We start from the raw sequence: 22848 nt of genomic DNA, 5'->3' as shown, positions 1-22848 counted from the left end.
GATGGTAATATCGTGGGCAAGTCAACTTGACGGCCCAGACTAGAACGTCTGGCAGTAAACCATGTGTTGACTATTGACTTGCACACACATTTCGAGCACAAAGCCACGTACAGAAGTGGTGTTCTCACTCACTTTTGGGTATGCGATCCCTTTTGCACAGGTTGGCACATGTTGAGCCAGAATCCACAAGCAAGAGCGTGCACGACAATGCGCCGATTTTGGAACACTGCCTGCTTGTAAAAGCTGATGTGTCCAGTTCTTTAGTTAGGCAAAATGTCACTAAAGTGAATGCACCCACCGAAAGAGTGTGAGCGACTTTCAGAGCATGATTTCTAACCGGTAGCTCACAGAGGCACTCAGACTGCAACGATTAATATATGGAAAACTTCAAAAATGAACTCAATTTAACCTAAGTGCACAATTAGGAACTGAAAAAAGTGAGAATCGACACAGTGGCGGAGGGTTTCCCCGATTTCCTAAACGTATCGTAAAACTGTGAGGAAATTCAGCTTGGCTTCTCTCTATATCGACATTTCGAAACCTTCCGAGAGCAACCATGATTCGCTCAACGCGTGTTGAATTAGGTCATATAAAGGTCGACAGGGTGTCACGGTCCCTTGCAAGTTTCGCAAGACAGCATCTCACTTGGGCTGAACATCTCCACTTGGATTGTGGAACTGTGGATGCCAAAGTTCTTTCGCACCAACTTCTGAGCGGCTTGAAGCACGGCTGTCTGGTCTGTGTCGGGATCTGCAAATACCATGGTCACACCTATCAAGGCACAGAAATCGACACTAATAGAAAATAGAACTATTTTGTGTTTCCTGGCAGTGTGGAAACAGTCATTCGACCTTTCGGCAAAATTTTTAGTGCAGGAGGGGAGGGGGGAAAGAAAAGCAAGAAATAAAAAATTCGGTGCAGCAATTTACAGGGTACCACTTGCCTTCTACTGAAAGTCTAGAATTCAAAGTTGTTTTTACTTATTTCGAACCAAAAGGAATGGCATTTGCACAGGAAGTGTTAAAATTTTTAAAGAATACTGTGCAGGTTAGTTGGGTCATGAGAAATATGCCCGTTTTCTTTGCACTAGTATGCGATATATATTATGCAAATTCGATTCAATATTATTTGACCAAGATCACTGGTTTTAACCTAAAATTGGCTATTCACACAAGCCTACGCTGTTAACCCAATCACGCCACGTCACAGTTCATTGCCACATGAATGGTTCACGACGAAAATTTCTCTCATCCGTCAAGAATGAACGAAGTTAGGATTTGTCACACACTAAGTGTTCCCTCTCTCTCATCCTGACAAGCTCTGAAAGCTCACAGGGGAAAGGAGTCGTGTCATGCCTGTCGTGAAACATTATCTCACTCTCCCATTGAGATACCTGTGCAGGCATGGAGTTGCTACTTGATTTTTTTTCAGTATATAGCACGGCACCTACACGTGACAGCACCCCTTAGCAAGAAGGGCATCTGATCCTAACACTGCTCTTGTTTCATGCAAGCTGTCACCTAATAGCGGCAATCTGCTGTACGACTGCCATCTGAAGAGAGCGCACAGGTCTTCAAATGAAGAGTGGGCGCTTGGGAATGGGGCAACATCACGCTCTATAAATGCACTCTTCTTGCCACACAGGACTGCATGATTTGGCTGAGCAGCAAGCTCTGCCTTCCGCTTGCTCCTTCACTAGTTTCCACTATGTGCTTTTTCACCAAGCATGAGAGCGGTGGCTCAGGATGCATTTGACTTCGCACGCTGGTATAGCGAAAACCACAAGTGACAAGCGCTCGGAACTGCTTCGGACTAAAGAATTTATCTGGCAGTACTAGTTGATTATAAATAACTTCAGCGTCACCTCTCTTATGGCCCATTTCTTATACTTCAGTTTCAATGGATGATGGAGGTTTCACCACTTACCGACAGCTAAGTGTACGGCCAGGGCGAATCTATTGGCTGTCAATGACCACACGTGGAGGCTGTGTGCCATTCGGACGCCTTTGATGCTTTGCAGCGCTGACTTTACCGTGTTGTAAGAAAGGTCCTTTGGGAATCCTACAAAAAAATCAATAATAAATTTGACGGCACAAGGAAACGACATTGCCTACATGACAAACTACATAAACAACAAATATATATACAACACACGAAACTATCCAATCTATCAACACTGAGTTCCGTTTTTATTGCCTTGTAAACCAGGAAAAATTTATTTTTTTCAAATGTTCGTAAGTAAAAGCACCACCAATTCAATACACTATGTGTCCTATAGCGCAAGCTGAATGTAGAACTATGCTGCCAGGTAGGCTGCAGCACGATATGGTCTCCATCTGCAGTTTCTAAGAACAAATAGCTCAGATTTCAGCTATAAGCTGAAGTTTCAGAACTGTCATTGTGCTATGCATCCTTTCTTAAAGCTAGTTAATGGTGCACATTAGAAAAACACACGTAGCAGAATTCTCTTAAATGAAACTGCTGCTATAATGGAATGACTGCCTCTAATATGGTTGGATTTGTACTTCAATTCTACCCTTCTGTTTATCTCTCTCAGTTAATAAAACGCTGTTAACACATTTGCCTGGTCAATTCATGTTCTATTTAATGACAGCCTATTGGACAATGTCTTTAGTGTAACTATGAATTGGCATAAATTCGGGCTATGCCCTCATGTCTGGATTGCTGAACTGAGTAAGCCAGCACTAAAGACTTATAAAACAGAATGATTAGACATGATTAACTAGTCAACCCAATAAACAACTAATGTTAATATGCTAAAGCGTAATGTCGCAACACTCACCTTCCATTAGTATAAACACGGCATCCCTCAGGATCGGCACAGTTGTGAACAACACAAGAGCCGAAAAGATGAACGTGCAGATGGGATCTGCTATCTTGTACTGGCTCTGCAAGATTTTAAAAAAGTAATGAAGGTGCGATTAGGTTGCCTTGATTCATTTCAATAGAGCTCTTCAATAAAGACAGGTCGGCAAGTACACAAACTTATTCAGTAGAGGAAAGGTATAATTCAGTTACTGCCGCTTTTTGCCGTTAGTTACTGCCGCTGTGTATCCATGAAACACGGCTACACAGACTACGTATTGTTGCTGTAGATATACTATAAGCAAAAGAGTGCAGACCACCATGGAATGATCATTAACCCAATACCCCTTCTCCCCTCACATGTGCAGAAAGGGAGGATAAGATAACAAGGTGCCTTTTAAAGAGCCAGTCAACAGGTTCCGACATTTTTTTTTACACCCCCCAAAGAAGCTTGGCAATTCGTAGAGTAGACTGCTGCAATCACGTTTTCCGAAGATTACAGCGCTGCGCGCCGCCACACAGCCTCCGTTTCGAAAAACAATTCTCATGCCTCTTTCCTACGCCTGACCAATACTCCTTTCACGTGCACTGATGCAAAGTCCCCGATCGGAAACTTCACGTAGCACGCAGCTTGTCTATTGGTCTAAACCAGTCACAATGACGGGCTTTGCCTTCCCCTCCCTGTGAGGGAGAAGGGTGGCAAGACCGCACGATAGGTTGAAACCAGCCGAAACCGATGTTCTAACCCCTGTAACTTCCTTATCGCGAGATTATTGTAGCAGCATGTTCACGAAGCAAAAGTGCACATATTTCTCTTTGTAGTAGCAATTTTTGAGCCTTGGGGTTGTTTACTGGCTTTGTAAACAACGCACGCCGAAGAAATGCGTATTAATGACTGAAATTCACGACACCATTCTGGGTCGTCTTTGGTCTTACTTAATCCTTCAAACCTATGCACACATAGTGAGCCAAAAGTGCAGTAATTGAGACTGTCAGCTTGCTCTTATGCAGTTCCAGACTGCAGGCTTTACGATGTGCAAGTTTCAGTGCTTCAGTTTGGAGATGATCATGGCATGGGCAATACACACTCTGGGCAACAACTAAGCTTCTGACGACAAGCAGCGGTGTCAGAATAGGCAGAATATTTTTGCTTTAAAAATATTGCCACAATGTGTTTGACCTGCAGATGTCATGGCTTTACGAGTACTGTATTTACTCGCGTAATGATGGCACTCGCATAATGATCGCACCCTGAACTTGCCGCATCGACATGTCATGTGCCAAGTCTAGCTGAACGCACCTATCATTGTTTCTGTGATCTGAAAGCAGGCATCACTATGCTAATGCCGTGAATTTACTGATTTAAATGAAAGCATTCCTTATTTAAATAGAATAAACTGTTTTGACGTGCATAATGTACTCACAACCTCCATAACTGACGCCAAGAAGAAAAAAAAAATGCGGTGGCTTCGCTCCACAGAGTGCTTCGCTCCGTCAGCCGCCATGTTTGTTTTGACATCCCGCACTGTTACAGCGGCGGCCGCCTGTTGGTCGGCCTCTGTTCATCCCGCAGCATTGTTTTTTTTTTCCCTGAGACTACGTTTTTTTGTTTTTGTTTTGGTGTGCTTTGTGATTAGACGTCTGTTGAAGCGCCGTTTCACCATGGCGCGGTATGCGAGCTTTACTGCCGCGTTCAAGCTGAAGGCACTTGACTACGCGCTAGAGCATGGCAACCGCGCTGCCGGCAGACATTTCGGCGTCGACGAAATCCGGATCCGATATTGGAAAAAACAGCACGACATGATCATGTTTACTAACAGCACGCAATGGGCTTTCCACGGACCCAAATCTGGCAAGTTCCCTGACATTGAAAAGGCAGTCCTCGAATATGTGAAGGACATGTGCAAGGACGGTTATGCAGTGTCATTAGACATGATACGGACGCAGGCGTGCACAGTTTCCCGGAGGCTGGGAATAGCCACAAAGGACTTCTGCGCCAGTTCTGGCTGGAAGACACGCTTCATGCGGCAGAACAGACTGTCGCTGGCATTTCCAACGCGCTCGACGGAACGGAAGATGACCCTCTGTGGAACAGTGAAGGTACTGCCGGTTCCGACAGGGAATCGTGCGGCGACGACACTGACGCCAGTGATGCTTCGGAGTCTGAATGAACGTTAGAGGGTCAGAGAGGTAAAAAATAAAAGGGCAATGTGCCATGCATGTAGCACCTGCATAATGCGTGCATTTTATTACAAAGGTAAGCCTTAATTTACTTTTAGTTTTGGTTACGTTCATGATAGCTATTGTAAGAATTCTGATTAGCAACTTTATTGCGTTTCCGGTGTTCAGAATATTTTTTCACGGAAAATTTACCCCGCGTAATGATCGCATCCCGAAGGTGGAGTCAATGTTCTTGAAAAAAAAAAGTGCGATCATTATGCTAGTATATACGGTATAATGTAAGGCCACTGCGACAAGGAAGTTGCTGTCACAGCATCAAATTGTGGTGATAGAGTGCTGGCCTTAAGGCTTCTCTTTTTCATTTTTCTAGCGTTTTGTACTGCCACAATATTAAAACATTCTTTCAATGCTTTCCCATTAAAAAAATCTTTGGCGGCCATGCTTTGCAGAAAAACACTAATTCAGAAAAAATAGAAAGCGGGAGAATGGGCGACTGGAAACAATACATAAAAAAAATTTCAAACTTGAGTTGTTTTGAATTGCTTTTCATGAACACGCGCACCAAGCTTGGTTGTTATCTGTGCAGCATAAAAGAATAAAATTGATTCTTTTCACGAGACAGTGGTGCACATTGGTGTTTGAAAGTGTGTCCGACAATCTCTTTTCGACACACTGCTGTAAAGCGGGCAAACAGCCAAACGCGAAGTGAATGTCCATGGTAAAAAGATTGTTTTTTGCACTGTTCAGTCAAAATCTTCTGTAGAGAGTACACCACAGCAGCAGCAAATAAACCAAAGATAAAAATTTTTAGACGCCGTGACAGCGGAATCGCTGACAAACCAGAACCGAAGCATGAAACGGTGAAAACATATCAGGTGACCATCCACTGTTGAATCCAAGCCAATTCCCATGTTCAAGAATTTTTTTTCTTTATTTAAAGCTTCCATCTTCCACTCAACTTCTTACTTCTGCGGTACTTAAAGGTGAATTTCCAGTGCTATTTTTTCTTGTTAGGCACCACATTAATTAGAACTGATAGATATGTGGGGTTTAACGTCCCAAAACCACCATATGATAATGAGAGATGCCGTAGTGAAGGGCTCCGGAAATTTCGACCAGCTGGGGTTCTTTAACATGCATTAATTAGAACTAACAGACTAGAAAACCAAGGAAATTATGCGGGATGTTATCTGTGATAATTACAAAGTAAATGTGCAGAAAGTAAAGATGACGAAAAGGTAACTTGCTCAAAGTAACTTATGGCAAGGACAGAGCCTGTGAGCTCTTGAAATTCTCTTTCATTCCTTGATTAATAGCGAGGGTCTCGTTCAGGCAGACTGGATGCATTCGGGTAGTATGCGTGGACTCATCATCTTCTATCTCTTAATAAGATTACATGCCATGTGATGTTAGCAGGTAGAAAAAGAGTGTTCTACACTAGCTGCCACGGCAAAAGCGGTGCACACCCACTTTTCAATGCAAAGAACACAATGAAGTGGAGGAGGAGATGAGTTATGTGAAGGTTGCAGCTTTGGCCCCTTCACTTTATTTACATTTCCGTCTTTTCCTTGGTTTTCTACTTGAATAGTTCTAATTAAAGTCCTGCTACCTTTGTCTGCTACTCTAAAGTTGCAAAAATTTATCATCTGAATATTTGCAGACATTCTGCAGAGTGCCTGCCGCCCGCACATGTTTTCATGAGCACTCCAGGATCTCCCGCACTTTGCTTACATGCAGTGCAGTTTGGCATATTGGAAAAATGAGGCTTGCTATTAAAAAGTGCATGTTTTTGACACCTCGAGACTTCAGTGCTCAGGACGATGATGATGAAGCGATGCAAAGTTTAGGCTGCGAGGCTAAAGATGTCAAACTCATTCAGAGCAATGGAAAACATGGCAGCGTTGGCGACATTAAACAAGTTTTGGCTGTGCAATCCATCCAAAATCGTGCAGCCCGCTTCATAACTTCGAAGTACAATAGCTGTTCCAGCATCACCCAAATCAAACACGATATTGCCCTTCCAAACTTGGATTCCCGCCGCTCTGTCACTCTTCTATGCATCTTCCATAAATACCACTGCAGCTCGTGGACAAATTGTCTCTCGATTGAAATTCTTTCGAGTACATAACGTTTTCATCATCATCTCAGTTTCAAACACATCTTTGGCCACACATAGTCATTCAATGATTCTGCATTGCGCGCGCCATCGCACTTTGGAGATTATTTCATTAAGAGAACCTGCAAAATTTCATGAGCATATACAAGTTTAAATGTTCCCTTGATTTCTGTATAAAGATGTATTTAGTTTTTTTATTTTTCATTTTGTGTTTTACTGCAGTGTATTATAGCCTTTGTTCTTTTCCCTTCCATTGTACAATGTTCTTCATTTATTCCTTGCTGCAGTTTCTTTATATGCTTTATTGAAGGTGAAATTTTTGCAACCCCCCTCTACTCAATGCGCTTTGGAGCCTCTATGATACCATGCATAAATAAATTATAATAATTGTTGGGGTTTACAACCAAAAACCGTGACATAATCGTGAGGGACGCCGTAGTACATGGCTCCAAACATGACAACCACCAGGGGTTATTTACTAGGCACCCTAAGTACAAAGGCCTCAAGCATCCTCATCTCCATCAAAAATGTGGCCGCCGTGGCTGGGATTAGAGGCTGTTCACACACAGTACAGTAGACCTTCAATAAATGAAAATCTGTTTACCGTATTTGCTCGATTCTACGGCGCCTTCGATTGTAACGCGCACCCGGTTTCCACGACAAAAAAAAAAAAGACATTGATTGCAACGCGCACCCATTTTTCTCGTTGGCCCACATGATTACGCCACTCGAAAAAACGACTCCTTTTGTGAGCGTCTTCCATTTAAATATGAGGTATGGGGGAAGCTTGTGCCCATCTGACGTGTAACAGCGCATTGCCGTCACTGTAGTTTTACCGCGGACCGATGTCAGCACGCGAACTTGCTTCGCCCCCTTCTTCTCGACAGTTGTGGTGCCAGGCATGTCGAAGTAAAGAGTCGTCTGATCAGCATTCCCGATTTGCCCAAGCAGGTAGCCGTTGTTGTGCCGCAAGTTTAGGACGAACCTTTGAAAACTGTGAAGCTTTTCATAGTACTCCTCCGGAAAATTTTCGCATATGCCCGTTCGCCTTCGGAGAAAAAAGCCTTTTCTCCTCATAAAACTAGTTAGCCAGCACCTGCTGACTTTAAACTGGCTCTGCATTAGCCCTTTTTCTAAAGCTAACTGCATAGCCCGCACTTGGAGCAGTTCTGTCCTTACGAGCCGCTGTGCCGCTTGCTGCTCAAGCACATACTCACCGAGCAGCTCTTCAATTTGCGGAAACCGACCCTGCTGTGGTCCACTGAAGCCTTTGCGTGAAGCTTTGCTGTCGACAATTTTCTGCTTTTGTTTCCGCCAGTCCCGCACACACGTTTCGGGAACTCCGAACAACCGCGATGCGGCCCGATTTTCGTCAGTTTCTGCACATGCGATGACTTTTCTTTTAAAAGCGGCATTGTGGTGCACTCGTGTTTTTGGAGTCTGCCCTTCCATGCCATGGATGCTAATGCACTACAAGATGACGAACTCCTCAGTACACGTACGAAGTGCCGCACATGGGAAACACATAGGCGGAAATGGCCGACGCACCATGCCGACGCACGTAGGGGGCAGCCATTTTGGAAATGCCGATGGGAATAGAATGACCGTATTCATTTTTTTTCGTACTCGATTCTAACGCGCATGCGATTTATGGACTCGCTTAACCGGAAAAAAGGTGCACGTTAGATTCGAGTAATTACGGTAATGGAACTGCTGCTACAATGGAACAAATGCTTCTCACAAGATTGGTTTCGTTCTTGCACTGTGCACCCCTGTTCATCTCTCAGTAAAGAGAACTACTGTTAAATGGAACACATTTTACTGGTCCTTTCATGTTCCGTTTAATGAGAGTCTACTGTGTTATGTACTTTCTGCACAGATCGCCAGCTCGTAGTTGGCAACCTTTGCACTTAAACTCTGCATTTGTGCTTTCTATAATATTTTCTATTCTTTGTTTTTTTGTTGTGCAACACTAGCAAGCACCGAACTCGAGCTTTAGCAAGACGAGTCTGGACAGGTTTGCAACGTACATTGTACTTGACGATGGTAGCAGAGATGAGCACCCCTATGCTTTGCAGCAGGTCCCCTAGGACGTGGATGAAGGCTGCACGAATGTTGATGTTGGAGCGTTCATTGCTGCGACCATGGTTGTGTCCGCCAAGGCCATGGCTGTGGCCGTGCTGACTCATGCCCGCACAAGGGCAGCAGCCATGCAACACCAGCCCCATGCTGCGCATCAGTCACGATGTCACACACCGAATAGCACAATACTATACGGTAGTCAGTTACAACATGAAAATAATTGCGAGCCCTACCCGCGAAACTGAGGCATGCTTTTCAATCCCCTACCAAAGGGAGTCATGTAAGCTGGCTTCCTTTCGATTTGCAAGTGCTTTCCAACAAGATAACACTACAGAGCTCACTTTTCTCAGAAATTCCAAAATTGGAGTAGTTGGGTGTGAGTGAAAATTCAGCATTGTCCATGAGTGAAAATTAAACAAATGCAAATAAAGAAGTAATAAAAATCTGTAGTTCGGGTGAGAATGGAACCAAATGCACTTGCCACGTCTGTCCTTCCTGCAGTCATTTCGCTTTCCCACTCCTTTGCTGTACATTCACGTGTACATGCATTGCCAAAAACACTCGGTTGCTTTAATACCGAAAAACCTCTGTGATACTTTCACGTTTAGTATAACTTCCCAGCATCGACATTCAAAAAAAAAAAAATTAGAATGACCCTATGCATTAATGAAATGCAAAATTCTTCAACATGGGCTGCCACTGAGGCAACATGGGGTGTCACTGGAGCAAAAGTTTTGGCAAGCAGCCTCGTCTTCTTGCGAGGCAGCAGCAGCATCTTAATGCTTTCTACGAGGCTGCTGCATTGCAGACAACTTGTTGAAACATTGGCTCCAGTGACACACCACGTTCAAGATTTTTTTTTTTCTCTCTTTAAAGGTTCCATCTTCCACTGAACTTCTGCCTTATTTGGATTTCCCACATGTCTGCGCTTTATCTTTACTAGTAGAAGTGACATAACATTTCAGGGCTAACATACAGTATGCTGGTAGGTTGACTGAATGGTACATTTTCCCACTTGACAAATCCTGTGTAAACAGAACAAGGTCAAGTAAGCACGCGAGCAAAAGTAGAAAGCTGCCCACCACTGCATTCACCTAGCCACCTTACATGCAAATGCTGGCACAAACCAAGTTCACTTTTTCAGATACATAACTTTGTACAATGTAAATTTTTATGAAAGGAAACATAGGAGCGCAAAGCCTGTGCACTCCAGCGGCTGCCTGCAGCACGTTCAAATTTGAGGGAACGCAACCACTGCCTCTTTTCGCGTCATCTTGTGGTGAGAAAAAGAACCAGCCATCAGTAATCACAAACGAATTAAGTGGCACACACGCGCGTCGCTTCTTTAGTCGAGTCGTGTGGCGATATGGAACTGTTGGCAAGATTGCAACCCCCTTCCTTTTCAAGGCAATTTCACATGAGGCTGGCGTCTTGCGTAACCTTGAAGGGGGAGAGGGTTGCAGTCTTGCGGACAGTTCTATATCGCCAATGACTGGTTGTGTTGCCTGCCACTAGATGACTGCGAAAAGAGGCAGTGGCTGCTCACGCGCTCCCAATTTTCCTTTCATGAAAATTGACAATGCACATAAATTTGGCGCACTGCTCCTACAATGAACGAACAAAATAAACGTACAAGATGTTCATGGCAACACCCGTGCCTGAGACGATGAGCATGATGTCTGCATTAATGTCGTAGTCGTCATGGTAAATCCGTTGCACGGCTGTGTAAACAAGGATTCCCGTCAGCACCCAGATGAACACCACACTCAGCACAGCACCCAGGACTTCTGCGAAATACGAGACAATGGGCGATAATGAAGCACTAACCACAGGCAAACACTGTTCCCCCTTACTCGCAAGTTCATGGAATCCTAATTCTGCCACTCCCGATTTCAGAGGCACAAGCTTGAGCATTAGTGACCGGCAAAAGTTCTTAAGGTAACAGTACAGAGTTTTATGATACTCTATCGACTAATCAGAAAACTTTGAGTAAACTTTGCTGCAGGGATAGAAAACACCGCAAGGGGCACCACTACAGAAAAGGATGCATTATTGGTTACAGTGTGAAATCGATGAAGATGGAAGAGACGCAGATGACCGCTGACTCGCAACTGAAAGTTTCATTTGAAGAGCACAAGAATGTGAAAAAAACCTTGAGAAAAGAAGCATATCAACACTGCACAGTAGTGTCAAAAAGGAATATAAAAGGTTACATGGCAGATCACTTGATGGCACGTGCTGAGAAGATATGTAAACTTTTTTACGCGATACAGATGCATGCCTCATTCATTCGTTTAACATGAAAAGCCTCTATCACTTCCCTAGTTATCTGGTATCACACAGGGGGCAGAGCAGCCGATGCATTAATGTGTGCTTAAGAGAGCACAGAAATTCGCTCAAGAGTCTGAATGCTTCGCATCTGGCATCGCACTGCAGCAAATGCGGCTGTTCATCTGACTTTGTCGATGCAAAGATTTTGTCGAAACACAGATGCCAGATAACTAGGGAAGTGATAGAGGCTTTCCATGTTAAACGAATGGATGAAGCATGCATCAGTAAGGCATCGATATATCTCGTAAAAAATAGTTTTCATATCTTTTTAAGCACACGTGCCATCAAGATATTCTTTTTCAACACTTCTGCGCAATGTTGATATGCTTCTTTTAAGATTTTTTTTTTTCACATTCTTGTGTTCTTTAAATAAAACTTTCAGTTTCGAGTCAGCACTTGTTTGTGTTCCTTCAGTCTTCGTTGATTTCGCACTGTAACCAAAAATGCATCTGTACTAACTAGCCCAACTTTCAATGGTGTTACAGAAAAGGAGCTACGATATCTGCTATTGTCATCAGCTTGTTTTGGCAGCTTCCTGTGTGAAGACTCATTCAGATGTTTCTATGGTAATCTTTAGCAGCATTTGTTACTGCCTTTCACTTACATTGAACAAATACTTGTGTATAAGCAAAGCTGCCACCTCTTCAACTTTTTGCCCATTTATGTGCTGGCCACCTTCCCCAGACATCAGTTTTCTGCTTTTCCCCTCATTTTTTTTTCTTTTGTAATTCCCTTCCATGCTCTTTTTGTAACAACATGAAATGTTGCTCGCTCTCTGAGCTGACCAATTCAGCTAAGAGAGCAAGGCTATAAGACTTATGAAAAGCCAGTCAGACAAAAACGTTCAGACATCCGTAGTTTTCCCACAAATGAGTGACCATGCTGCTGATATCACTATTTTGACTCTAAGGCACAGTACTGCACACAAGCGCTCATGAAATGGGGCAATCGCACATCTCTTACCAGCACGATAGAAACCAAAGGACAGTCTCTTCGTGGGAGACTTCTGTGCAATCCAGACAGCAAAGATGGAGATCAGAAAGCCAGCCAAGTCGGCACACAAGTGAGCAGCATCCGACATGATAGCCAGGCTGTTGGACATGTAGCCACCTGTACACAAGAGGGCCACAATAAGGTAAGATGTAAAATGTGCTACCCAGAAAATGCAATTCACTGAATGAGAAAGCACTGTGGTACTAGCCCTAAACAAGCCAATCCCAACGAGACAGTCGGAAGGGCCACCAAGTACACTGAAACCACGCCAACATGCAAACCAAATGAGCAGGGAGAGCTTAACAACCACTGGAAAATCATGCTCCATGTCACATCTTTTACTCCAATTGTTTCCGAAGCTACATCTATCCAGCACATACATATCAAGTTCAATTTAAACAATGTTTGCCCAGGCGAGTACAGAACTATGGTGAGGATACGTTTGGGGTGAAGATACATGTAGAACAAGAAATAGTGTCATTCTCTCCTGGTGTGTTTAGCTACATCAGTTGGCAATACTGCACAAGATGTGGCCACAAAGGTAATTATTAATTATCGGCATGTTACTTTACAAAATAGCTATATCGCCACACAAGTGAAACATTTCTGATGAATTTATGTTATGTGTTCACTGTTATAAGGTTTGACAGTAATCCACCAGGAAGGATTGCTGTAATATGACTATCACTGAAATAAAAGAAAGAATTGACACGAAGTACACTGTTCGGGCAAGTGCTAATCAAGAGACAAACCTAAGCCTTACCAGGAGCATTATTATTTACTCCACCATATCAGACAAGTGGAACAGATAAGTGAAAATACCTCTGTCATGCCGGACGTTTCAATGTCATTCGAATGGAGTGACATTCGCAACTTATGGCATTATGCCACGACTACACAGTGATAAATAATGTCATGAGAAACTACGCAATTGAACAATCAAATGAGTTTAAGAACACATTGGCCGTCGCAGTCGAACCAGATGTATACTTTCTACCCCAGCGACTACTTGGAATGATGACATTTTCAATTACACCTGCATTAATATAAACATGTTATTAATGTAACTCTTTTAAGACATCTCTCATTTTAACGAGAACAGGAGCACGGAAGGCTATAGCAAAATGCTTTTAATCTCTACCTTAGTGGCATTCGGCCGCCAGCGCTCTCGGCCATAAAACAAACAAGCAGACGCCTCTGGGCACGTGTATACGTGTATCTGCAGCAATGGCATCGGCTATATGAGCACAATAAACCCTGGCGAAAAAGTTTCTCCTTATAAGGCTATGGCAGTTCCATTGCAAGTTATTTTCCTGCAGGACATGTACGAGACTATCTTTTAAAGTGAACAAATGCGGAACGCTCTGGGTTTTTGTAAGTGCGTAATCGCACCGCAAACTATACCATATGTGTATCTGTTATCGTGACAAGTTTCTTTGGTTTTATCCCTCCCTTGCATGCATTAAACACACTTCACCTTGTTTTATATGCAGACTCGCAAGGCTGCGTCTTGACATTTATCTCACGGTCAAGTCTCTTCTTCTGGCTTAAGCATATTTATCGCAACGCCAAGAACAAAGCAATTAAATTATGACTTGTTGCAGCTTAGCATCATCATTCAGCAGCCATGCCGTGCTAGCTGTTTTGCTTGTGTTCATTCTATCGGTTGTAGGCACTTGTTGAGCCTCATCTTGGGTAATGGTGGCCATATATTCCGAGATATAAAATTTCTATGCATGTGTTTTTAGCGAAACGACTTACTGCATGACTTCTCTACTACTCTACATTTACATTGAACTTTTCCAACCACTTTTTTTTTTTACTGAATTACCTACATTGATGACATGAACGAACGGCATTAATTTTCGTGTAGCACCACTACGCAGCATCAAATGGCATTTGTTGCAACAAATGACATTTGAACCTAACAACATTAACACCTCCAGTGTGACAGGGGTGTCTTTTATGCCATAATGGGTAAAATTATGCCAGTTATTTTATGAAACTGGCATACCATACAACCCTGTAGCCTTTAGGTAGTTCTAATATTTAGTTTCACCCCAACACTATTACTGGTTACCTTGAAGGCCCATGTCTGTACACTAAGGGTTTATCCTAAAAATAATGAGGAAAACATAATTCACAGATTCACTGTTTTAAGATGTTACAAACAGTTGTACATTTTAGTTCTCTACAAATTAGGGTAGAGATACTAACCTACAACTTCTGCTATCATAAATGTGAAGCAGATGAGGCAGCTGATAATGAGTTGTCTCTGGGCCACCTTGGTCGAACGCCTTGATTGATGGTTTGCATGGCAGTGAAGCGATTCATCGCTGTCATCTTCACTAGTGTCCTGTGCAAAAACACAAGAAAAAAGTATTACGGAATGCCACATTTTGCTTTTTTTTTGTTGCTGCGAACACTAGAGAATGGAAAAATAAATTCGGTATATTTGACAGATAAGGTACTTGACACGTGGTAAGGCAGTGTTGTCACCGTGGCATAAAAAAAAATCCGAGTTCGGCAGATAACACGAATCTCAAACCAATCGACGCATTTAACCTTCCGTTATAAGTGACCATCTGCGCTGCGTGTATTTCCATCCGCGTGTTTGAAGCTTCGCCGCAACATCGTCCAGGGTATCATGTGACAAGACAGCCCTCAGCTTTGGTTAGGAAACTACGCAGGTTCCAGCCGACCATGCGGTAACCTAAATTGAACTAAGCCAGTTGCTAATTGTTAGTGGCTGCAGTACTGTAAAAAAAGTACCCGAACACACTTATATATTTGAAACTTGTTCGCAAACATCGCGCGTTAAAGAATCCCAGGCGGTCGAAATTTCCGGAGCCCTCCACTACGGCGTCTCTGATAATCATATGATGGTTTCGGGACGTTCAACCCAACAAATCAATCAAATCAATTGTTCGCAGACAGTATGTATACTCACGTAAAGGAGAGCGGAGCTTTCGCCAGCACTTTGCCTGTAGTTCACGCAGGCATCTGACGCGGTGACAGGCGTCGGGTCACCGTTCTGCTGCGCTCCGTTCACCAAATTAAAACCCGAAGGAGGCATCCTGGTTTGGCGTAGGCACTGAGAGGACGGGTCACCCGCGTTGCGACAGCGCCGACACAGGCAAAAGTCCTCGTTGTCATCCATCAGACTTAGCGGTGCGCTGGTAATGTCGAGAAGTTCTTCGTCTCCAGAAACAGAATCTTCCGAGACGTACGCTACGCGTTCACTGGTGAATATCTGCTTCACTTTATCACGAACAAGGGCGAATTTGGCGGAACCACCGGATGCCATTACAGCTGATAAAACCAGCGGGCTCCAGCCTCCAGCAGGAGGATCGCGACGGCGCTAACAGCTCCGGTTGAGAATCATTCGGATTGCTTGCTAAGGCATTCCACCGTCCCATATCGCCCTAAGCCAACCAGTAAGAAGCTCGAAGTCCAGCGAACGAAATAAAAGGAAACAGAGGCTTCTTCACTCAACCACTAGCATAATACAGGCAGGCTGGAGAAATGTATCAGTTATGACGTCTTCGAGCGGCGGAAGGATGCGCACTGGTTTCATTGGCTGTCATGACTAATTCATTGAATAAAACAATGCATTTATTCGACAGAACAAACAAAGCTGTTCATTGTGATGACGATTACCCTCTCGTCTTATTATGAAAAACATCTGTTATGCTCGTCTCAAATAAAATACCAAGCGTAAGTTGAAAAACTGCGGGACTTCTTTTCGTACGCGGATACAGATGGCGCCAACAGACCGAAATATATCCCATGCATTTTAAAGCGCGGCAGTTATCAAGAGCTGTCAGTCTTCCGGCAACGTCACTTCCGATTTTGGGTGGCGTTTTCCTCTTTGCATTATCCCCGCCATCTTGAGAGTGATCTGCACACGGCTCCAACCTGAATATAGTCCCGCGGGGATATTTAAAGTTACGGGACATACAGGTAAGATTCGATTTCACCATTTCCGACGCCCGCGCAGGCCACTTCGAAACTCGGTAGCGGCGCCCGCCGAAAAGCCTCGCTGAAGCGAGGTGACTTTGCCGCACTACGGCGTATGTTGCCGTATATGGAAGGATGGTGAATGCCTTCCAGCAAGCTGCTGCGCCATCCTCCGAGACGCTCATTCCCGATTCGGGCACGCGGCCGCGGTGAGCCGCGGTTGTCAACAAATACGGTGTCAGGTCTTCGGCAGCCGTGACGAGCATTCGTGTTCGAGCATTGGCACGCCGCACTAAGCCTTTCCGAAGGCTGCAGTTGCAATGCCTGCTTTTTTGGCGGTATTGCTCGGTGTCGCCAGCGAGTGCGTGGGGCCGGCGCCGATTTATTTGCGTCCGCAATTTTTTGCACTACCGCAATTTTTCGTTGTCTTCCGAACGCGTTAATTAGCTAAAGTTTCTGAAAGATTTATTAGGACGGAATTCGTGTTTGCGATAAACCAAACAACACTCATTCGTGTTTAGCCTTGAATGTGGGGGCGAAGTGGGCTTCACTGTAATGCTTGGGATGTCCGCCCACCTTGAGTTTAATTGGGATGCCTTTCAGTCTACGTTTTTGCTTGTTCAAGCAGCCAAGGCTCTTCAGTAGACACAAATTTCGTAACGTGATCGTTGCGCGAATCTGTGGGATCAGAATATGCGGTCACTTGCAGTGTGCTTTCGCTTGTCGCATGTTGTGGTGAATGGGGAGCATCGTAGTCTTGGAGACTGATACAATGGGGACCGATTTCTCTTTCCGCTGCAACAAGGGATAGACGCGGAACACTTGCGCTGGCACATACGTCGCCTCGTCGTCAGCTGTGTTTTTAAATAGAACGCGCGAATTTCGGAGGGCGCATCGCAGTTTAAAATAAAGCGGTTGTTTTTTTCGCGCTAACGAATGTCAACGCGAGTCGCTTATCTGTGCAGACAGCGAGTTGCGCACTGTGTGGTTAGTCGCCACTCGAGTATTGCACATGCGTGTGTCCTCGCTGTGGTTGCGCTGAGGCGAACGTGTCAGCACGCCAAGCCGAAAAAAGAAAAAAAGAGCGGCGCACAGAAACGCTGTTTCTTCGCCCACGTACGCTCAGCGCGCACATTCTTCTACCGTGACACGGTCCTTCATATTTGCGTGCATTCCAGGCTGCTTACCTTAAATCAACCAGTTTACCGTGCCGGGACACAAGTGAGTTACGTTTCCACAACACCAGATGCACCACTCTTGTAAGACAAAAAAAAAAAAAGCTTTAAAAGAATAGATCGGTGGCGACGCTGTCACATTGCACGTAGCCATGACATGGTTGATTGTATGTAGACTTCGTTAGCGTATGTCGCTGTTCATTGTGAAAAAAAAAATGAATATCATTGTGTTCACGGGGAACCGCAGAATTAAAATGACAAGCTTCTGGCAGTTTCGAATGAGTCAGTGGTGGGCAAATTATTGTTCCGAGATTTGCGATGTCAGCGTCACGTCGCTCTCAGCTGCTGGGGTTCTGGCGTGAAATTCTAACACGTTATTTTTTCCTTCGGATAATAGATCCAATGGTCGTGGAATAAGCGGCAATGTAGTTTTCAGCCAATAATTCAGTCGAAAACTAATTTAGCGTGTCACTTGCGTGTGATCAAAGGAGCGTACCTTATCAAGCTGTTTACATCTCAGGGGCGTTGCCACATACCGCGCACACAAATGTTGCAAGTACACGGTTACCTACCATTCAGCGGTATCGCAATGACCAACCTGAAATGCCTGCCGTTTTCTGTCGATCGTTTTCGCGGGTCACAACTTCCATACCTGTAGTGATATTGTTTGGAATAGTTAATGCCATATTTGCGAGGGTATACAAACAGGACCAGTGCTGAACTACCGACTGAGCTTTCTTTGATGAAAATGTTTTTTTTTTTATGTCACATGTTGCCCCCTTCAAGAGACCACATGCACAAAAACCAGTAGCAGCAACAACCATCTCTTGACAAAACCGGGCCGTCGCATAGGTGATTTTACAGACGCTCATGGTTATGTCTGTACTTGTGTGAACCCGTTGTATCGTATCACCTGTGATGCCGGATGAAACGATTGATGTGATGTGGTGTTCGTTCCGTTAACTGCGCAAATACAAGGAATAGCCGGCGCCCTTTTTGTGCGCGTCACGTCAAAAAAAAGAAAAGAAACGAGAAAGAGAAACTGAAGGACAGCGCATGCATTCTTTCATTTGGTTTGTTTGCATCGGCACAGTTAAACCAATACGGAATTAACGGCAACCAATTATAGCGCATCTTAGGTGCTCCTTTGCAATGTGGTGGTGCAGGATTCGTGAAAAAAAAAAAAAAAAGCTGATATTCTGAATCGGCCTGCTGCAGGGTGTTGTTACTTGGGTATTCGAAGTGTTCCATAATAACGCGCTTTTCTACTCGCTCCTACTTCTTTTCTCGAATCTTTCTTTTCCAAGTTGGCGATATTATTTACCACCTTCGCGTAAACCAACTCGCCTAACAAGTATTTCCTCCCGGCTACTCATCGGCACTGCCTCGAGTATGTGGCGGCTGCACTTTCTGACGTAAAAGTGTATCGATATTTCACGTATGTCTCACTATGGGCCATACGATCCGCCTCGGTGGCCTTATGGTACTCTGCTTCCGAAGGTCGCGGGATCGAATCCCGTTTGCAGCTGTCGCATTTTCGATTGGGGACGAGAATGCCCGAGGCCGGTACGCTAGGATTTAGGAGCACTTTTGAAGGCGTACTGACACGAAACTGTTGGCCTTGCGTTTTTTTTTTTTGCAATGTGTTGCTGGGGGTCATAACACGGCGCATCGTTTGCTGCAGAGTGCGAAAGGTGATTAATTTAATTACAAGCTCTTTATTACCGACCAGTTTTGTTTTGAGAGGGCTTCAAAAAAAAAAAAAGCACTGGGTGCGGCTGTCACCACCTAGCGTGTGCGAAGCTCGAACGCGTCAGCGCACAGGACTGTGGCGCACTTCGGCATCAAGAGGACCTTTCGGACAGGGAACGGGAAAGCAGTGTCACGACTCGCGAAATCCAAATTTTTCAACATGTGCACCGCGGACTCGTAAGGAGCCACCGAAAAGTGGTCTGCTGGTTAAAGCAGGATTTTCAGATGGCACGCACCTCGAATTGCCGAATTGGGCTCCACAGTAGCCCATACGTAGCCAAATGCGTAAATTTGAAGAAGCCCACATATAGCACATATTGGTGGTTTCATATACGATATTTTTTTTCTTTGCTCTTATGCATGTGGTTTTTATTTTTTTTTTGGGGGGGGGGGCGCAGTATTGTAGAGTGCTCAATAGCTGGTGTCGAAATGGAGTTTTTACCGCTTTTGCGTTTTTCTCTTTGTAATTCAAAATGACAATGTGACTGCTGTACAATGTAGAAAAGTTTATTGTGACTTCACTACCAAAACCTTCCGCGAAAAATGGAAGCTGCAAGCTTATCTGTATAAATCTTGAAAAACTCGGCCCACAATACCTCGGAAATATATGCACTTGAAGAACATAAGGCATCGCAAGTAGCTATATAGTAGAGAAAGGTAAAAGCGTGCCCACAAGTAGCTGCTTATCACGTATCTATTCCCAAAGAACCGTCGTTGAAAGTATAGGCAACACAACTTGGGCGTGATCAGCGGATTTGGCAGCAGCTCCGCTTCTGAATCGCCGAAGCACCCACGGGTGACGGGCCCCATACGGTCGGTAGCCAGGATGTGCTCTTAAACTTTGAGCTCATCAGAGGACCGGCAAAATTGCTTCCTCGGTCTTGTCGGCGCTATAATGGTGTCCTGTGACGGACAAGCGTAACGCGTCAGGTGTGTTGTGCAAGTGCGACTTGCGCAGTGAAGTCTCAGGTCTTGAACGTGGAGCGGCAATTTCACTTTGCAAGCTGGGTAATAAGCCATATCGCCCGAAGCGGATGACGACGGTCAGTCAGCACCTTCAAAAGAACCACGCCGCAGCATTGTACACTTAATAACTGTTCTTTTTCAGGCTTCCATTTAATTTTAGCGCATGAATGGAGCTCTTTTATTACATAGGCATCTAATGCGGGCAACTATAGTGACGCACCAAACTATAGAGCGCGCTGAAATAATCTGTGTCGTAGGTAGAAAAAGAATGGGAAGGAACTTGAAGTCCAGCTGCTGCCATTACTATAGTTCCGATTTTACTCCCCCGATTTGCCCTTTTCGGAGCTCCTCTGTGGCGTTCGAGGAAGTTAGGCTCTCGACCGTGGTGAAGGGAGGGTGCTAACTCCGTGACCGATGGGGTGTTACAAATTGGCCCAAAAGTGCGAGGCGAAAAAACGAACACAGGAAAGAATAGACTGAGAAGACTTCCCGTGTTTTTCGCCTCGCGCTACGTAAATTTCTTTCAAATGTTTCACCAAAAGTGCGGCCTGTTTTTTTTTTTTCGCGGCAACACGGCTGGAGAGCGGTTTGCCCCGTTTTGTCGACAAAGAGCTAGAGGCTGATCTTAAATTATAGTTGTTTAATTCATGGCGAGCAGAGAGACAATACTTGGCTACAACTCTAACGAGAGTGATGTCCTCAGGACAACTCTAACGATGACAACTCTAACGAGAGTAATGTCCTCAGGACAGTGGGCTAAAGCATGAACAGAAAGTATTATCAGCTCTTACGTTTTATAGTGGCAAGCACGTGCAAGTCATTGGCATTGACGTCAGTGGGGGACGGCGCTACAGTTATGCGCATCTTGCACGATACGAAGTTCAGACCCAAAACACAATGCCACAACTTGCCAAGAAGCGCAAAAAAATCCAACGGTCAAAGAGCTTAGAAGTGTGGCAGCTTGGACTATTTGGTATGGCATGACGATAGTTATAGCGCGAGAACAAAACGACGACTCAGATACAAGGACACGAGCGCTGGAAGTTGGAGCGAGTTGGAAGTTAGCGCTCGTGTCCTTCTTGTCTCTGTGTCGTCGTTTTGTTCTCGCACTATAACTATCGCCACGTCGAAGAGCATCAGACTTCTGAACGAGACGAACAGCTTTCAAGGCCGAGTAAAGTACAAAGGAATGAACCACTTCCTTTCCCCCGCCCTGCATTGGATCAGGTGAACATCGCGTGAAGACGAACTCTTGCCACGCCGCAGAAACTCTCAGTCGTGCAGCTGTTTCAGAAACGCATGCTTTCGAATTAAAATGGATCACCACATAGGAGGAATACCGTGCTTATGCGCAGGCGGTGCTTTCGGGTTCGCGTTCATCTTCGTGTAACCGATTGGAGTTTGTTGTCAAGTCGATAGCAAATGTGACCTCCAAAATAGCCACATAGCCAAAAAGAAAATAATTCATCGTGAACTCGAACGCCAAGTAGCCCATCCTGTTAACACTGGGCTCAAACGCGTCGAAACAGAATTAGTGGCGTTGGGGCGGGGTCTCCGTCGAGTCATTATCAAGGGTGCGGTGTGCACGCGAACTTGAAAATTCATGTGAAATACCTTCGAACCTATATTCAACGTTAATTTTGACGGGAATCGATCCCACCGGTTATTTCGCGTGCAAAATCTTGCGTATTAAGGAGCGCGCACGGCCGCGGTCCAAGGAAGGGAAGGGCTGCATTGAGGACCTCTGTGTGGGGAACGGGTGGTCCTTCTCTGTAGCCGCTGTTGCGTTTGGCGAGCCAGCCTTTCGCCGCGGTCGCCAGAACGGAAGAAACGCAGCCGCGTCATTTGGTGGAGATAAGGAGCCAAGACGCCCTGCTGTTTCCATGTGCTGGGTGCTGCTTGGTCAAAATTACGGAGCACCGCTGTCCTTCGGGTCCGCGCAGAGATGTGACACGTGGCGTCTTCGAGCCCCGTTAAAAGCCACAATGCCGAGCTTCCGCTGATTACGGACGTCGGACCACCACGATGTGCGTCTCTGACTGATGAGCCGCCGACGCTGGAATCGGTGCCAGATGTCCAGGTATGGCCCCTCGGAGGCGCCTATAGACCGCGATCGCCGTTCGACAGAGCTTGGGTGGTCGGCGCGAGTGGCGAGATGACAAACACGTTTCACCCCGCTCGCTGGAAGCAAGATTCACCGGAGGAGGCAGCATCGCCGGGACCATACACGTGTTTGGTTTGTGTATATGTGTTTGTTGGGGGCGGTGCCGGCATAATGACACTACTGTGTGCTGCGGGACGTGTTATTGGACAGTGCTGTGTGGACCTATTCTCCGATCTGGGGATCTGCGGAGATGAGACTGTCTTTAATCAGCCCTCGCGGGCTACTTAGTGTGGTTCACGGAGCTTGTTCTATAGACAACCTTTTTCATTGTAGCCCTTTCAAAGTAGAGCTTCGGGCAAGAG

The 22848-nt window shown here is 45.0% G+C and overlaps 2 protein-coding genes across 5 annotated transcripts in view; one reads left to right on the top strand and one right to left on the bottom strand.

Moving 5' to 3' along the window:
- Positions 1–316: 316 nt before the first annotated feature.
- The window catches only part of LOC119171659 (proton-coupled zinc antiporter SLC30A2-like), a 54178-nt gene continuing 31646 nt past the window's right edge, over positions 317–22848 (bottom strand). The window contains exons 1-8 of one of the 2 annotated variants that reach the window (XM_075892239.1): positions 15480–16035; positions 14747–14885; positions 12500–12646; positions 10839–10992; positions 9154–9352; positions 2804–2909; positions 1927–2061; positions 317–750 (exon numbers count right to left, since the gene is read on the bottom strand). In XM_075892239.1, coding sequence (XP_075748354.1) covers positions 608–750; positions 1927–2061; positions 2804–2909; positions 9154–9352; positions 10839–10992; positions 12500–12646; positions 14747–14885; positions 15480–15836 — 1380 coding nt within the window. In that variant the 5' untranslated portion in view covers positions 15837–16035 and the 3' untranslated portion in view covers positions 317–607. Of the gene's footprint in view, positions 751–1926; positions 2062–2803; positions 2910–9153; positions 9353–10838; positions 10993–12499; positions 12647–14746; positions 14886–15479; positions 16036–22848 lie in introns of those variants that run through there. The other variant, XM_075892240.1, reaches the window with a different exon arrangement.
- The window catches only part of LOC119171657 (zinc transporter foi), a 98402-nt gene continuing 91899 nt past the window's right edge, over positions 16346–22848 (top strand). For all 3 annotated transcript variants that reach the window (XM_037422450.2, XM_037422449.2, XM_037422446.2), the window contains exon 1: positions 16346–16492. The gene's annotated coding sequence lies outside the window, so the exon portion shown is untranslated. The remainder of the gene's footprint in view (positions 16493–22848) is intronic.

The sequence above is a fragment of the Rhipicephalus microplus genome, chromosome 4 (genome assembly GCF_043290135.1).
Source record: "Rhipicephalus microplus isolate Deutch F79 chromosome 4, USDA_Rmic, whole genome shotgun sequence".
Classification (NCBI taxonomy): Eukaryota; Metazoa; Arthropoda; class Arachnida; order Ixodida; family Ixodidae; genus Rhipicephalus; species Rhipicephalus microplus.
The sequence above is the reverse complement of the archived record's forward strand: the minus strand, read 5'-3'. Positions and strand labels throughout refer to the sequence as shown.